The sequence below is a fragment of the Protomyctophum bolini genome (genome assembly GCF_963924005.1).
Source record: "Protomyctophum bolini genome assembly, chromosome: 5".
NCBI lineage: Eukaryota > Metazoa > Chordata > Actinopteri > Myctophiformes > Myctophidae > Protomyctophum > Protomyctophum bolini.
The window spans coordinates 36,528,383-36,546,250 of NC_137866.1; the positions used below are offsets into that span (position 1 = coordinate 36,528,383).

A 17,868-nucleotide genomic window follows, 5' to 3' on the forward strand; every position below is an offset into this window, starting at 1 on the left:
ACCCAGAACAAATGAAAACTTTCACTTTCAGCTTGTATTCATTGCATTGGATCCGTTTCTGAGAAATGGGCTGACTTTTGTGAAGGTGTGTGTGTGTGTGTGTGTGTGTGTGTGTGTGTGTGTGTGTGTGCGCGTGTGCATGCGTGCGTATGCATGCGTGCGTGTGTGTGCTTATGTGAAAATGGGGGCCAAGATGTACGATAAATTTAAATAACAATCAAGGACGTTTCTTTTTGCTTCCTCACACATTTTCTTGTCCATAAAACCTTTTCTCCTAACTCCCAAACAACTCTATCATGTTGTGACAACAGTAACCTCCTCCACACATTCCAACAGTAGCCACTGGACTAGAGTCCAACTACTGTAGACTTTGGAACAGAAATGTGCATGAATATTTAACTCAACTGTATCAGTTATCCTCACCCATTCTATTTTTGAGAGGCGCCTCCTATATACAGGTTTAATGTTTGTTTTTAGTTCAATGTTTGCTTTAAGAACGCCATTGACAATGAAGGGAACATTTACGTCATCTTGTCCCTGAAGCCCAACACACACAGTCTGACGCGCGCTGGCGTGCGTTCACGCCTCGCCTGACGCTCCGATACGCCACTGTTGTATTTTCCAGGCGTTGCCGCGCCGCTGCGCACCCGCTTCACAGACGGTGTGTGTTGGGCTTCACACAAACATTAAATGCCATTAACAATAAAGATAATTTAATGTTTGTGTTGGCACCGTTTGTTTTACATCACCATTACATCTCCTGATCAACAATAAACATGAGTTAGACTTTAATATTGTATATTAGCGCCCCTCACTTCACACGGGTGTGATTAATTTTTTATCTAATATGACATTGGTGTATTGTGCTCATTCTTGGACGTTAGCCTACTTTCAGTTTGCAGTTTTATTTTCATATACCGTATATACAGTGTGTGTGTGTGTGTGTGTGTGTGTGTGTGTGTGTGTGTGTGTGTGTGTGTGGTGTGTGCGTGTGCGTGTGTGTGACTGTGTGTGTGCGTGTGCGTGTGTGTGTGTGAGAGAGTCAGTCGCTGAATAGTCATTACTAGAATGAAATCTAATATTTGCCTCTGGCTCACTGTCAGTTGGACAGTCAAATGTGGCCTTGGGCAGTTTGTCGTTATCACCAAGGCAACATGGAAATTAAAGAACGGACGTCATTGTTCCTGGTCATCACCATGACAGGAAATGAGTTCTTTATGTGCAACGGTATATGTATTTGGAGAGAGATAGAGAGAGACCTATGAGTCCTATATGAATGGGGAATGTTGATTTTCCAGTACATGTGTTTCAAATGAGCATGAGCCTCAATAGCTCAAGATAAACCTGTCAATTAAGCCAACAAACGCAGGACTTATTACAGGCACAAGGCAGCTTAGCCGAGTGTGAGCTGTTTAAATATGCCTGTGACGACCATATTCTGCGCCCGTTTTCTTTTTCTTTTCTTTTTTTGCATGCACTGCATGTTGTTTAGCCTGAAGTTCATTATAGTTGAGTAAGAACAACACAAAACGTTCTTGCAGCGTTCAATGGCGGTTCAACAGGCTGTCAACCTTTGGCCTGGGCTTTTGTTCAACACTGGGTTTGTTCAGAACAGTGACTTTCAACTCCAGGCAGCCCTGGGGCACCCCGAGCAGGCCTACTGCTGGTTTCAATTCCATGCTCCTAATTGGCAACTAATTTACAGTAAGACACCATATGAATGCATTTAACTTTAACTAGCTATCAGACGTGACAGCTAGCTTTAGCCTGCATGGCTCCCCTACCGATGCAGAATAAAGAGGCACTTAAGAGCTGAATTGCTGATGTTTAAAGTTTCACTGTGCGTGTTTTACTAGCTGTGTTTGAATGTACAGTATGCTGTGTGTACACGTGTCAAGCCTGGCTGGCTTATACCTCTCCGTACGATCGTGTTGCTCTATGCAAATAACTGATTATAAAATCAGTTCATAGTCGTACAACGAAGTATGAATTAGGCTTATGGTTTGTGCACGGCTTCCGCCAGTGTACCGAGTGTGTTTGTATGTGTGGTGTATGGTGTTTATTACGTGGGTCTTACTCTTCAGCGGATAATTGATGACAGAGGTTCTCTCTCGTGTGGCTCCCTGTCATCTTCTAGCCAGCAGGCCATCTAAGGCAGATGGAGCCCGCTCTTTGACAGGAACTAGCACAGACATAAATTATTATGTATGAATAGAGTTTATGTTTTTGTGTGTGCATCAGTTTTCTCTGTGAAAATGTTCCTGGAATGGCCTCAACTCTGCCATATTTGGTTTAACCGACGCCGCACAGTCTTTATTTATGAAATATTGCGAAGGCTTGTTATGTTACGTACAGTGTGAGATCCTAGAAATATTCCCTGTGCTAAGCTCTCCTCTCAAATCAGGGGAACAGTAATTAAAGCATGGAGCCGTGTCCAGGAAACCATTGCTGTGATGAGTAGATGAAAACTCACCACCCGCCAATGAACCGCTGCCCTGAGTTAGCGTGTTGACATGTCTCAACAGGAACTCATAATTATGCTCCTATCAACACTGTAAAGTCCACATCTACAGCACACCTAAAACCAAACAAACTGTGCCATTGATAACAATGTGGCAATTGTGGCATAGTGACAGTGGTCTGACAGGGTGACATCTATTATCTTTGTTTGATTGATTGAATATTTTATCGACAATTATCTTTTCATTTAAGTACCACAGTACAACACATATAAGAAGATGATACACAAAAAATCTATTATTAAACATTCAACACAAACAGCTGGACAAAAGAACGTAGTGCAACAGACTTTTATGAGCAATTAATGAAAGCTGCTGAAAATATAATATCCTCTACAGAAGGCATGTAGCCTATACTCAAAAATCACATGCATTGTTGACTACTATTATTTATTTATTTATTTGTTTTCATTTACAGTGAACCTTACAATGTTTCACTATCCTGCCAGCACGTCTATGTCGTTATTTCTAAAGACTTGGAGATAATTATCAGCAGGATGTCCAGAGACAATTAACCTTTGGGTTAAAAGGGATCAAGGTCACAGTCAAGTTCAAGGTCACAATCTTAACGGATGGGCAGAATTCCTTGAAACTTGATGTTGATCAGCAGCAGGCTGCCCTGAAGACAGGATCATGTTTTGGGTTGAAAAGGTCAAAGGTCATGATGACAATCAAGAAACAAGGTGGGGGAGGGGGCAGGGTCTGCACCCTCAGGTGCATTTGTTAAAATGTGTGTGAAATGCGCTATTCAACTTATTTTTTGCATAACAGTTTCAGAACAACTTTTCAGGAAACTAAAGACAATGCTATTTAATTAGGTAAATGATGGTGAATTGGTAGAGACAAATGAAGAGTGTGATGCGAGAGTGAGGCCTAGCCAACACCAATGTCGTACTGAGTCCTGGATCGCTGCTCTGCACATTATCTAGAATCAGGGTCTTGAACTCTACAGTGATGTTAGCTAAAGCCTAGCTAGCTAAATTGTCTCGCAGCAGTGCATCTGCATCTACTGTATGTGGTGCATCTACTACTGTATGTGGTGCATCTACTGTATGTGCGCTTCTTGCCTTTCCTGGCTTTGCCCTGGGTTGGCTGACTTGGCTCCCACAGTGTCAGTTTGCTTGCCACTAGTTCCGGGTGCCTGATGCAGTGACTCTGTCTCTCTGACCAATGCTACAGGACCACATGTCTGATGTTGTCCGCCCATGTGACACTTAAGGCTCATACATAGTCTGGATTTTCGGTGGTTAGGTGACCACCGAACTACAACATGACGTCACGAGCCGCGGTGAAGAGCAAACCACCGCCACCGCTCCAGCCCTTCTCTCTGTTTTTACTCACCACCGCGCAACGTTATTTCAGCTCCGGTGGTCAGCTCACCACCGGAGCGGTGGTCACCTCCTCACCTAAAATCCAGACTATGAATAGGCCTTTAGTGCCGTTCGTAGCATTATTGTGAACTCTTGTGTAGCATTCTTGTGTAGACTCCATCCAGGACGCTTTCCTGTTGTGCTGTGAGGGTCCATGTCTCCGCTGCATACAGCAGTACAGACTCCACTGTGAAATGAAGCCTGCCTAAGAGTAAAATAATATATTTTGAGATGTGATTTACAAGATGTCACTGCTTTTGTTTTGGGTATTTGTGTCAGTCAGCTCCCCTGACAGTCATCTTAATGGTGTATTATAATGCAGTGCACGCAGGCTGAGATTTAATGAGCCTCTTCTCATTCCTGTGAGAAGCAAATGGTGTTAAACCTCTGCCAGCTCAAACTCAACATTTACTGGCATGGAAACTGGCACCGATGATGTGATCAACCTTTGTGGGTTTGTGAGCTAAAAAGCAATTCCTCATCAACAATATTGCAACCCCTGCATTTTGACGTGCATTGCAACAGAACTGGTGGTTAAGAAGAGCATCTGTACATAATATTGTGCACTGACTATTATCTTTTTTCTGAAATAACTCAGATGGGTCCCATGGCACTTCCCTCTTCTGAGGCCAATAAACATTGTTTGACAGTTTTGACATAATAAAGTCATACTGTAAGTAGATGCTGCCAAATTGGTACAGTATAAAAATCTGTCTTACTATCCTTGATTGTGGTCTATAAAATGTTATTTTTAGGAAGCGTGCCGAAAATCTAATGGTATCGAGGATTTACCCATTGAATTACATTGAGTATATCAGGCTAAATCAGTAATTACCACGTGCAAAATCCGAAGCAAATGGAGAGCCTTCTGGACTTAACAAGTCAACATTCGCCGCAAATGCCAATGCAATTATATCCCTCTGGGGAGCGACGTGGCTGGATGTGAGTGAAGTTCGCTGTGTGGTTGCTGGCTGTACCGTTTATTAGATTCTTCAGCACGAAAGAGGCTCAGAAACTCTGCTGGCTTGACCTGAATTGCTCTCGGATCCGACAGTCATATTTATACCTGGACCGCTATGCACAACAGTCAAAGAACCGTGTCGTCCAAAATGGTTACATTGTTTTACTTGGAACAAATGAAATGACCAAATTGTTCCGAGAGTTTTATTGAATGAAGTGCATTTTTGAGGTCTGAAATGGTACAGTTACAGTATGGTCATTGTGTCATTTGAATGAGCTGAAATTAAGTTTTAACACAATACTCCATGATGATTCCAAATGTAGTTTGTAACAGTCATGGAAGAAGTAGGTATTTTCCTTAAGTAAAAGAAGAAGAAGTGTAGAAATCCTCTGTGATAAGTAAAGTATTTGTATAAAAATGTACTTAAAGCACCAAAAGAAAAAGCAATTATTAAAAATGAAAATAATAATAAATATTAAAATAATAAATACTTTATTGTATTATAATTATTGATGTGTTGTTAATGTTAATGTTGCAGCTGGTCACTGGGAGGCCAATCTGCAGAGTAACTCAATGTTTCATTTCAAATAATTTAGTGTAGCAAAAAGTACATTTGCTTCCCAAATTTGTTGGAGTAGAAAAGTAGCAGAAAAACACACACACACACACACACACACACACACACACACACACACACACACACACACACACACACACACACACACACACACACACACACACACACACACACACATATACACACAGAGTTACCGGTATTTGTTTGGCGTAACGTGAGCGTGTGAAACCTCGACAAAAGGTTGACCTGTCAGCGTTATATAAGGCAGGCGGACACACGGCACGGCTGAGTAAAGGTCTGTCCTCTGACTTGTCTCGCACTCACCTGGCAAACAAACCCTGCTGAGTTATGAGTCTATAACATGGACTGATAAAGAGGCACTCAGTAGTCTGGGCCTTCGTAAAAGCCACCGTGAAATGAGGAGGCGTCTCTAAAATGAGGATGTCATCTTTAAAATTAGAACGGGGTCCTGTAAATCCCTGACAGAAACACAAACAAGAGGATTAAAGGTAATGAACTGTTCACAGGAAGAGATGAGATGAGCTCACACTTGACTTCATGCTTACATCTGCCCCCTCTGGCTCTGCCAAAGTAGTCAGCAAGTCATAGTAAGATAGGCAGCAGTCGCTTGCTACATGTTCTTTCACACAAGCTTTAAGGATTTAACTGTGGAAGTGTCATTTGACTTTAGCTAAACATATACTTTCAAATAAACCATCCAGATTTGACTTTGTGGTGTTGATGAAAAAATAAATGCTTGCATTTGGATTTACTGTTCTGTTTTACCCACACTGCTGGGAGTAGATTATTTATGTACCCTTATACTTACCTGTTATACACTGTTAATATACTGTTAAATAATTTTAACTACTTATTCTATACCTGCTAATACCGCCTCTTTCACCATGCTCATTTCCAGATAGTCCAAACCCTGCAAGACTTGGAGTATCTAAATATTCTGGTTTCTGGTACTATATTCATAAGTATGTGGAGTACTTTGTTTGTCCATCCATCCATCCATCCATCCATCCATCCATCCATCCATCCATCCATCCATCTTCATATCAATGCGTCCCATAGCATTATGCTGATAGTATCGTTAGGTTCTCTGCAGAGAGCAGGGCATGTTTGCTTTCCATTCCATTCCATTTGAAACAGTTCATGTGAAAGGCTTAGGGTGGCAGTAAGTCATCGTAACGAGGACCTATCGTAATTGCATATCCTCTCTCGTTCAAGCTTTCTCCCCTCCTTCCTCCTTTTTTTCCTCTTCCTCACTCCTTTCTCTTTCTCCCACTCCTGCTCATTGTTTCGTTCATTTTCTTGGCAAGCCTTCGAGGCTCATGAGGTTTAGCAGATGCCGCGGCCTCAGAGTAATGTCAGTTCATCTCATCCTCTGACGAATAAGCAAAGAAAGACAGGACCCTGACAAAGAAAGAATGTGACACACCAGTCGTAGCCTTGTGTTAGTTTATACGCTAACAAGAAGATCAAGTACACACGTACAGTTTTAAAGAGTTTCAGCCTTTTATGCGCTTTAAGTTTACAGTTTATAATTACATCAACTGTGGCTCAAGGACTAGGTGTGGGATGAATCTCATGTAATGATGTAACTGGGAGGTTTTCAACTTCTGACATCATTTAGGAAAATATGTTATACGAGTTTTATCACTGTTGTCATTAAACTGAAAACGTGCCCCCCCCCCCACCCCAACCCTCTTTTCAGTACAGTATACAGTAACAACACGTTACAGTATAGAATACATCCCAGCAATTGTTGATAGCCGTTTCACTACAGTATCTTACTGCAAATATGGTTGTTTGACTTCTTGTTTGACACTTAAGCCCTATCTTAAAAATAGCCAAATAAGCATATTTGATTTGTGTGTGTGATTTTCTTTTCTGCCTATAATGACATGCCCAAAATAGGGATGCCATGGTAAATGTGGTTAAATGGTTTGTTGGAGGCTTCATTTCCTCCTGCCAGGCACTGGAAAACCCCCGTTGACAGGGATGTCGTGTGACTCGCTCCCTCTGGGCTGTTTGAACTTGCCTGAGCCTGGTCGAAGACTACTATCTGTTCTATTCTATGCTGTGTCGCAGACAGGACGAGACGACGATCACTTTAAACTTGAGACTCCATTTATCCTGCTCTCAACCTGCAGATTAACATGAGATAAGAATGAATTGTTGAGCTGAGCCACTTTGAGGACCAGTAAGACATAGGTTTAGACAAAATGTCCATTCGTCATCATGCTTCACAGGATGATTATTATCTGTGTGAACCAATTTGGGGGATTTAACATTTAAGGGAACGGCCCATAGGAGTGGTTGGGATTAAAGAGGCATGTTTTGTGTACCGTGAGTGAGAAATCGGCCTGAGTTTCTGTATGTCCACAGTCAGGTACTGTAGGTGATTGTGAAAGTGATCTAAAGAAGGCCCTGATCTCCTTCAAGTCCAGATGAAATACCTGTACATTAGATTTCTGTGCCACTAATTTATTCAGCAAGTTTAAATCTTGGCTTGTCTTCATCAAGAGTGAATAAACCATTCTGACAGCAGTAACATCTTGTTTGGTAATTCAATATAGTAATCTATTGGTACTTGTCTCAGCTTCTATAAATAATGATGAAGCTATATGATTCAGTTTGTTATCTGTGAAAATACATTGCCCTCGATGTGTCAAGGCCAGGGTATAATGTCAAAATATAGAAAATGGCTGAAATTGATCAGGTAACTTGGTTGTTCCGCAACTTGGGAAGTCAAAGTAACACGTCAGTTTGTTCCGGTTTATATTTTGTGTCAGCAAGGAACAAAATATGAGGACTGGCCCCCCGGTTCAAATACCACACAGAGAGCCTCGCTCTTCCCTTGGTCTTATATGGGAGCTCTGATTAATGAACCTGGCGTGCAGGGGGTGGTAGGGATGCGGCCATGCAGAGGTGAGCCAAACTCCATGGAGAGAGACGCACCAGATTAGGTGAAGTCGAAGCGAACGGATTTAAAGAGGAGGCGGGGGTAAGGGTCTACTATGTGGATTGCCTTAAAAGAAAAAAACGACAAATGCCTTTCCAATGAGATCAGTGCAGGAGTGTCCCTGGTCTTTGCCACAATTCTTCCAGTGTCCTGCTTAGACCCATGTCCGCTGGCCCTCAGTCAACGACCGCATGAGAAGACAGAGAGAGATGTGAATGCTCTCTGGTCCACTTACGTAAGAGAAGCGAGGAAACCCAGCCAAGAGTGGGATCGTTTCAAACGCTGTCCAAAAGTTAGGAGGAATACATTTACAGGCCATTGGTGAGCTCTCACACTGGTTTTGTTTATCGACAGCATTTGCCTCCACTGCCAATGTAGTTAGCAAGTCATACTAAAAGAAAATGAGACATGATGTCATTGTATGTCCTTGTACCCTTTCTTTCTCTCTGTTTGACTCATCGCTGTCCATCAGTTTGTCAAGGACATGTTTGGAGAATGATTGGAGAAGATATTGATTAGAGCTCAGCTCATGCCCAAAGTTAGATAGGTTTAGACAAAATGTCCATTCATCATCAAGTTTACCCGAACGTAGCCTGCAACATTGTGTCTATAGCTTGTTGTCTCCGCAGGAGGGCATAATAGAGGCCCCCCTATGAGGAGGAAGAGAAGTTGAGAGAAGTAGCCTACTCTGATTCTTTTACTTAAAGAACGACTACACCCATTTTCAATCTTCATAATAATTGGTTCTCACTAATGCTCATGAGTAGTGAAAGTAAAAGTATTCAAAGATTGTACAAAATATACAGTAGGCTACCAAACATAAAAGTAGCCTACTCATCATGCAGAATTAGTAATGCATTAGGTAACAAGAAGGCTCGCCTTAAAACATGCTCGCCCGGTTTTACTGAGGGTAAGATTAGGGTTAGGTTTTGGCACGGTTTTGAGGTTAAGGTTAGGAATAACTAAGGTGTTTATACTATAGGCATAGTTTACTGAGGTTACGTTTAGGAATACCAGGCAGCTACTGTTCTACTGTTCCGTTGGATTAACGTCCGAGGCGCCCCAGGTGTCCACAGATTTTTATGAAATGATTATTGTCTCCGCCAGGCCGAAGGCGTGGCAGAGACTATGTTTTGCACCCTGTCTGTCCATCCGTCCATCTGTCTGTGAGCAGCTCATCTCCGGCACCGTCGGCCCGATGGACGCGAAACTGTGCACACACACTCCCTGGATTGGATTGGAGCAGAACCTCGGCTCCAATTGTTTCACAAGGGCCTGTTTATAGCGCCACCAGCAGGCCAATTTTTGCTAAACACATTTTTTATATTACTCCTACAGATTTGCCTATATGAGTAAAGTATAAAAAATGGAAATACCCCAAAAATATAGGCTACTTTCCATCACTGATAAAGATGGTAAGGGATTTATCTCCAGATAAATTCAAGCACATTTTGTTCATTTAGGCTATTTAATTAATTTCTGCACAATAAAGTTATACACAAAATATACATACGGTAATTTATTTTTTGGTCTCCTCTTCTACAGCCTGTGCACAATGTCTGGATCATGTTAATTTTACATAACCTTGTTTTAAGAAGGGCTAGTGTGAACCATCATTTCTTTCTGCCTTCAAAGGACATGCGCCCCGCGCACGCACGGTCGCACACACACACACACACACACACACACACACACACACACACACACACACACACATATTCCTCTATTCTTCACCACTCCCACACCGATCATGACTTCACAAGGCTTCTGTGCAGCTGACCTCCAATAGTATTTTGCAACAGCCCTCCCTCTTCCCCACCCCAGGCCCCGATGTGGGTGAGAGATAGACGCACATTTCCCAGTAGCAGTGCGCGGTCAGCAGCCTTTTTTGGTCATATCACAGGAATGGCAGGCCAAATAAGCCAGCTGCTGGGGAGGATTACGTACACGCAACAAGCTGCTGCTCCAGCTTAACACAGGGAGCGCTATAGTTCTAACGTCTTTGAACAAGCCGTCCCTATTTTGGACATGTCGTTATAGGTGAATGATCAATGATGTTCACGTGATTCATTCTGTCCTATGAACACTGATGTGAAAAGATGAGAATGTTATTCACAGTGGTTATTTTGAAACATTCTTATACTACTAGTATATTATATTACTAGCCCTCTAGAGTTCGGGCACTTACAGTACATGGCCCTCGCACCTACACCACACCGTTGATCCTACCAATGTGTCTGAGTCATACAGTGTATGAGCTATTTTATCAGAATACTTTTTGTACCCGAGTTTGAAGTTGGACGGTCCCATACACTAATTATATGTAGCTACATGGCCACCATATATGGGCATAGTGGTCAGATCTGTGGCTCTGGACAACCGGATCTCCATATATGGGCATACAGGTTATATCGGACTTGTTTATCGTCATGTCTGAGTCATAGTGACATGCCTATATATGGGCGTATCAGGGTTGTTCATGGTTATGTGTGAGTCAAAGTGACGTGGCCATGGTCTTCCTTAAGGCCTCACACAGTAGCCAATTTTAATATATAGGATAGTAATAGAGCGTCGCAGTCCCGCCCCCTTTCATGACGACGAGAGACCCGGAAAATAATTCCCCGTTCATTTTCCTCATAGTTCAATTCCAAATAATTTGTAAGAAGAAAAACAAAACAAAAAGTGTTTTATCCTGCTTTTTTTTCCTTCTTTCTAATTATTAAGCCCAAAACATTGTGTTTATTGTCATTGATTTGTCACAACTCGAGTTGGCTTTGTCCGCGGCGTAAACGTCTTTAAATAAATTACTTTTTGAAAAGTCTATGAGGAAAATGAACAGGGAAATCTTATCCGGGTCTCTCGAGGGGGCGGGACTTCGACGCTCTATAGGCTGCTGTATTTTATTGCGAATGCAGTGAGCACTTACTATGACACCTAGCAGATCATGTCTGTCTGTCTGTCTGTCTGTCTGTGTGTCACACTTTTGTGCCCATATATGGAGCTGCTTTGGGGACTCCTTATATGGTTATGGCTGAGTCATGGTGAAATGACTGTGATGGCGTGGTCCAACTTGTGCCCATATATGGAGCTGCTTTGGGGACTCCTTATATAAATCTTAAAAAACCCCAAATATGTACGAGCTGCGTTCGCTTCCCGCGTTTGCGCGTCTTACTGGTACCTCATACTAAGTATTTAAAGTATGATTATTTTCCCATTCTTTGCAAATGATGGGAAATTGTATGAATAAGAATTTGATCCACTTTGTTTGCACGTATGATGTGACAATAAAGAAAGAAAAAAAAGAAAGAAAGAATCAGACCTAATTTCTCCCTGGGACATGCAGGGCTGTCCCCTGGAGGGAGGTGCAGCAGACATTTGGAATTCCATTAAATCCCATGTGCTGTAGGACATGTGACCAAAATTTGACACAAGGCAGAGAGAAGGACTAACACCTCTCAGTGCTAAAAGTCCTGTAGAAGTAAGATATTTTGTTAATCATTTGTAAGAAACCGTGACCTGAACTGAACTTAAACTGCTGCACCGTGACTAACTCTTCATTATCAGACTATATATACAAATGGTTGCATGGGGGGGTTGGTTGAGCGTAAGCTGCCTTGCAGCGTTTCCTTTCCTTCCTGACCATTATTCATTGATAAACGTAGCTGTTCTGGGAACAAACCATGAGACTCCCCCTGGAGAGAATGTCACAGGGAAAGACGGGGGACACGATTCCACAAGGATCTGGTCAGATGTCAAGCTTATACGTTTCATATCCTACTCAGGATTCAAATTTTCTACCGCTCTTACCAGAGGGAAACCCAGGGGAGATATTGCACCTTGACGCAGTACCTGTCAACCAGAATGTGTCCTACAGTGGTTCCAAAACTGGGGGTCTGGACCCCCAGGGGGGTGCCCCAATTATTGTGGGGGTTCCAGATTATTAGATTAATGTGCAACATTGTTTCCCCACTGAACAGTAAACAAACCAACATACAGTATAAGTGTATACAGGTATCTGCCCATTTTTAAAGTTACAATTTTGACTTTAATACATTTTTAATACCAAATTGGCAAATATTACTAATATAACAAAAAGCATTGCAAAAATAGCTGATCTACAAGCTTATATATTTTTCACAATATTTATCTGTGGAACCGAGTCAAACTAAATGTAATGCCTACAATTCCAAGTGCTGGTCAGGGTGCAGTTAAAATATGATTTTTTTTTTGTGGGCTCGTGGTCTGAAATGTTTAGGAACTCTTGCCCTACACCAGGGTTTAAATGTCTCAGTGGAAGAGAGAGGCATCCAACCACTGTAGTTGTTCTACCATACAAATTGGTTTAATTAACGTTGTATACTCCTATCCCACACACATTTCTATAAATGGCAATAATATTTATTTGTATAGGACCTTTCATACACATGGCCGTAGGCCGATCGGGTTTAAACTGGATCTTTGAACCGAAGCCTAGCTCCATTATTTGGGATGTAAACTCATTGAGTCATGTACTGTGTCTTTCAGTGTGTTGACCCTGTACGACTTAGAAGCTGTTCTGCATGACTGCAGTACAGAGTGGCGTGACGGGGCAGCCACACCTCGAGATGTGTGGATGTTACGACAAATGCTGAAAGACTGCCGTTAACACTCCAGGCCAGACAGCCCGTGGCTACATCCACACCAAGATGTTTTCATTGTAAATCTTGCTCCACATGAGGAGTAATCTCCATCCATACTCACATGAACACTCATGTACAGTACACTGCGCATGCGTGTGCTGGGTATACACGTATCACATGATACAGGTACACTGCGTACGGTATGTGCGTGGCTGCGTATATCACCATCGCCATACTGTACACTGGGCATGCGCATGCTGGTATAAACTGTAAGCCTGTGTCTACTTTGGGTGCTTCGTTGCAGAAAACACCATGGGGGAAGAGCATCAAGTGCAACACATTATAAGACAGGGCATTTATTTTCTTGAACTTTTACTGTAAGTTACACATGTAAGGCGGTCAACATTGAGCATCACTCACAACAGAATACAAACACGGATGTAGTTACAAAAACATGCAGATTATTAGGACTGTCTTTGATGGATCCACACACACAGGAAGAGGGCACACATGGCAAAACAAAGGCCTACATTCACGTGGGCGAATGCACACATAGCCAGACACCAAGAGATCTCCGCCTACTGATACATCTAGGAAAACAAAGTTGATTTGATTTTAACTAACCTATCCACTAACCGCTGTATGCCTCACAACAGACAGACAGTAGACATAATAGTGTCTGTAGTCGAATAGTATCGCTGCACTTCTACACATGCTGTCCAGCTGTGGGTCATATGATCTCTCACGTTAACCTAAACAACCCCAGCAAGTCATTTGTTCTCGTCATGTTTACTGAGCTGTCTGCCACTCTCTTCCTGTATAGGTCACCATGGAAACCGTGTAAACAAAACAATGTGATAGGAACACGATGGTCTGACCTTTGACCCAGCACAACTAGTATCTCCAGCAGTCAGTCAGTTAACACAGTTAATTATTTAAGAGTGTACATATGGAGCCAAATGGACCGGTGAGGGAATTGGCCGCAGATTAATTAATAGCTTTTTGTTCTGACTGAAAAAAACACATCTCTGGTAAACACTGCATGGCAGACAGATGGCGTTCCATTGGAAAAAATAAAGGGAAATAAAAAAGCTCAGCAAATCTTAACATATGTGTTTGTGACTGTGGTGAGGTTTTTCACAATTCTCTGAATACCAAAGACTTTCAAACTTGTTTGAATAGCACATTAGATAGGTAATCTGCTTCACTGGAAAATCATGCAAAACTCCACACAAAGGAATTGTGCAAACATACTCACAATTAAATCGAATAATGCATACCAGTAATGAATTATGCAAATAGCATCACTGGCGAGTTGATGAATTAAAGTGATACTTTCACATGAGAACAGATTTCAGTTTGGGTAGAGATATGCACATTCTTGTGAAGAGAAACTTATAATTGTGTGTATACTTATATATATAACATTAACATTAAAACCGGTAGTTATGTGGGGAACTATGACAAACATCCCTGAGTCATAGGATAAACTCTGGTGGTGCTTCTACAGTAGGTTACATGTATTTAAGATACACAAGGCTTTATTTGTCCCTGACTCAAGTACAAGCAGTTAATTGGGGAATCTCTACCGACCATTAGCCACTTGAGCTGTATGTTTAAGATATATTTTTGGGCCTTTTCTGCCTTTATTGAATAGCGTACAGTATGGTGACAGGAAATGGGGAGAGAGATGGGGGGGTGTCGGGATCATGAGTCGGACCCGCGACACGCCGTCAGGCTGGCTTAGCAGCCTAGGTGCCAGGACCACTACACAAGCTGCCGAGGCCTTGAGCTCTATGTTTAGTTGACCGGAATCCCAAGGGCTAGTTAAGGCTGAATTGTAATTCCAAGTTTACTAATAAATCTCTTTAACGAAAATAGCAGTTGTGAATGTGATGAGGTCTGCTATTTTTGCCCAATGTACACCCCAGAACTATACGGTTCAATGGTTGGAGAAGAGCTTTAGTTCTTAGAGTCCAGTGGTCAGTCCTCAGCTCATTTCAACTCATGCCTCATTTACTGTAGCCAGAGGCTCTGGGGTTTAGCTTCCACCAGGAACAAATGGCATTGGAGCTTTGTCAAGATTATGTTCCACAGGCCTTTTGTGTATGAGCAAAGTGCAAGCAAATGTACTCTGCAGGTGTGTGGGGTGCGCGTGTAATATGTGCAGTGTGACGTGAGTGAGTGTATGTGTGTTGTGTGTTTGTCTGGGCATGCCGTTTCAGTAGAAGGGGATATTCCAACCCTTGTCCTACCGGGCTCTCCCTTCCTGTGATGGAATTCCTTCATTCAGTCGTTTCCTGAAAACAATCAGTGCAATCAGGACCCCTCAGGTCTGTACATCCTGCAATGATCTGAAGTCAAATCAGGAGGTTGAAATGAATGAACAAAATGGCCAAGTCTCTGTTCTATTCTGTTCTATTGACGTTTTGCCCAGTCATTTCCTTTACTGAGTATGTTTCCATGACCCTAATTTCCTTTCCATAATAATGCATAAATGTATACAGTACGCTGGGAAAACAGTTACATAACAGATAAACTTGCAGCAATTTAGTTTCAGTGAGTTAGAGCCTATAAATCTTTAACCACTTGCCACCTGAAAGTTGGGCATGCCAGGTGGGGGGAAAAGAAACTGAACCAAATTTTTTCTGCTATTTCACAAAATAGCAGAAATAGCTATTCTAGCTGCTTGCGAGCTTGTAGATCAGCTATTTTCACTATTCATGGTACAATAAAGTATAGGGCTGTATCTGTAGTGGTTCATCCTCTGTTGTCTATTATGGCCTACTACTGTAAATCACAGAGAAGAGCAAAAACAATTCTGAAGGACAGACACCCCAGCAATCACCCCAGCAATAGGCAGTTTCGGCCTAAAGCCCTTTTCAGATGGATTAACGCACCAAGTCATTTATTTTCAATGAGACCTGCGTTTTGTTTTGTTTTGTGCGCACAGATAACTCGAGGGGTGACAACGCAAGCGTATTAACGTGGGCGCGCTCCCGTGAATTGTCGCACAGTTGCTCGTTTCGTGCACACACCCGCGACTGACTAGACCTGGAATGTGTTGAGCTTTTTGAGTGGTGCAACCACTCCAAGGAACAGCTTTGTCCCTGTGGGACTATATGTCACTATGTTTAGAGTACCAATAGGGGGTGCTGTTGCACCACTCGCTTCAGACTGGTCTGATTTATTTTTTACATTTGCGTTGTCGCGCCCCTCCTGAGCAGACCTGGAGCAGACCTGTCATTGATTCAGGCGACAACGTCTGCGTTAATCATTGATGCCCGTCTGAAAGTACGTCTCTGAGGCTCGGAGGCTATCAGAGCCTTGAGTGATTAGAAAAGCAAAACAAAACTGACATCATTCTGTAACCGCCTCTTTGCTTACAACAGAGCATATAATAATACACTGTCATTATTCTCCCTTTTATTTATTTTTTAGAACTTAACCCATACACTCTCCCCCATAATATTTATAAAAGATTTTTTTCTTGAATCGGCATGTTGTCATATATTGTAATTGTCATTATTAACATAGTCAGTAGAGCATATGTCAAACCAACGCTGTTTATACAAACACACCCAAAAAATCCCTCTTCAATCTTAAATCACTGGGAAATGTTGCTTTTGTACACTCTCAGAGTTACACATGGACACATTAAATTAATATAATATATTGTGATACACTGCTCTGTAACACAAAGACAACAGGTTGGAAAGACTCCAACTTGGAGAAAAGGCTGTATACATCTTATCTGTGAAACTGAGGGGGAGGAACACAATGATTTTTTTGCTGCTGTTTGAAAAGCCCTTGTGGCCAGTAGCCCTTGACTCCATGACAGTTCAATGAAATAACCATCTCATGAAATCATCAGAAATACCTCAGAACAATTAAGGCAGCAGCATTGTGCAGTTTACTATTTTACTCCATTCAACCTTCTCTACAATCTGTGTTAGTCAGGTCCGTTACTCATTTAAAGAATGTCAAGGTTAGGTTAGCGAAACACATTTCCAGAGTAACTGGATCGAAACAAGCTCCTTTGTGTGGAAAAGAAGCCTATATAATTAATGCTATTTTTATGAAGCGGGCTGAATCATGTAAAGCTATACGTTTACGATTATTACCTTCTCGGTTAACCAACTTCACCATGGCGACATTATTTTGGGCATGTCATTATACTGTAGGCGGAATGTCTATTTTTTCCCCCACATTTTTTCTAAAATTGCAGATCAGCTTGTAGAATAGCTTGTAGATCCGCTATTTTCAAATAGCTGAAGAATAAAATAGTGTTTAAGTGGTTAAAAGAAATATTCCCGAGTCGGACTTGGGAACAGCCTGAACTCTCAGAGAACAGTCTTTCTGAAGGAGTCATTTTAGGTTGGATTCATGTACACGCCAGAGAGACGTCTGGTATTTTTAGCCGTACAGAAGGGGGTAATCATCACATGCAGTCCTCTGGGTCTGCAGTTACCGACTCCCCTTCCTGGTCACTAGGTTCTTTTGGGCCCCGTTTCCATGGAGACCAGACGGCCGACTCACACATGTTGAGTGTTCTTTTTTTTCTTCTTTTTTTTTTAGAGCGGGGAGCCATGTCTTGGGCATTCCTGCTCTCCAGTGAGAAGAAAAATGAAAAACTAGGAAGAAAAGTGTGGGCAGGCGGATGATGACTCGCTGCCTTAGTTCTATTCTAACTTCATGCTTCACGCTCTATATCTGTCTGTCTCTCTCTCTCTCTCTCTCTCTCTCTCTCTCTCTCTCTCTCACGCACGCACGCACACACACACACACACACACACACACACACACACACACACACACACACACACACACACACACACACACACACAC

At 42.2% G+C, this 17,868-nt stretch overlaps 1 protein-coding gene across 1 annotated transcript in view; it reads right to left on the bottom strand.

Moving 5' to 3' along the window:
* Nucleotides 1-2,126: 2,126 nt before the first annotated feature.
* LOC308315101 (keratin, type I cytoskeletal 18-like) overlaps nt 2,127-17,868 on the bottom strand; it is a gene marked incomplete at both ends in the record, with an annotated part of 30,395 nt that continues 14,653 nt past the window's right edge. Inside the window, one exon of the mRNA XM_080762930.1 lies at nt 2,127-2,182. Within this exon, the coding sequence (XP_080619056.1) occupies nt 2,127-2,182 (56 nt within the window). The remainder of the gene's footprint in view (nt 2,183-17,868) is intronic.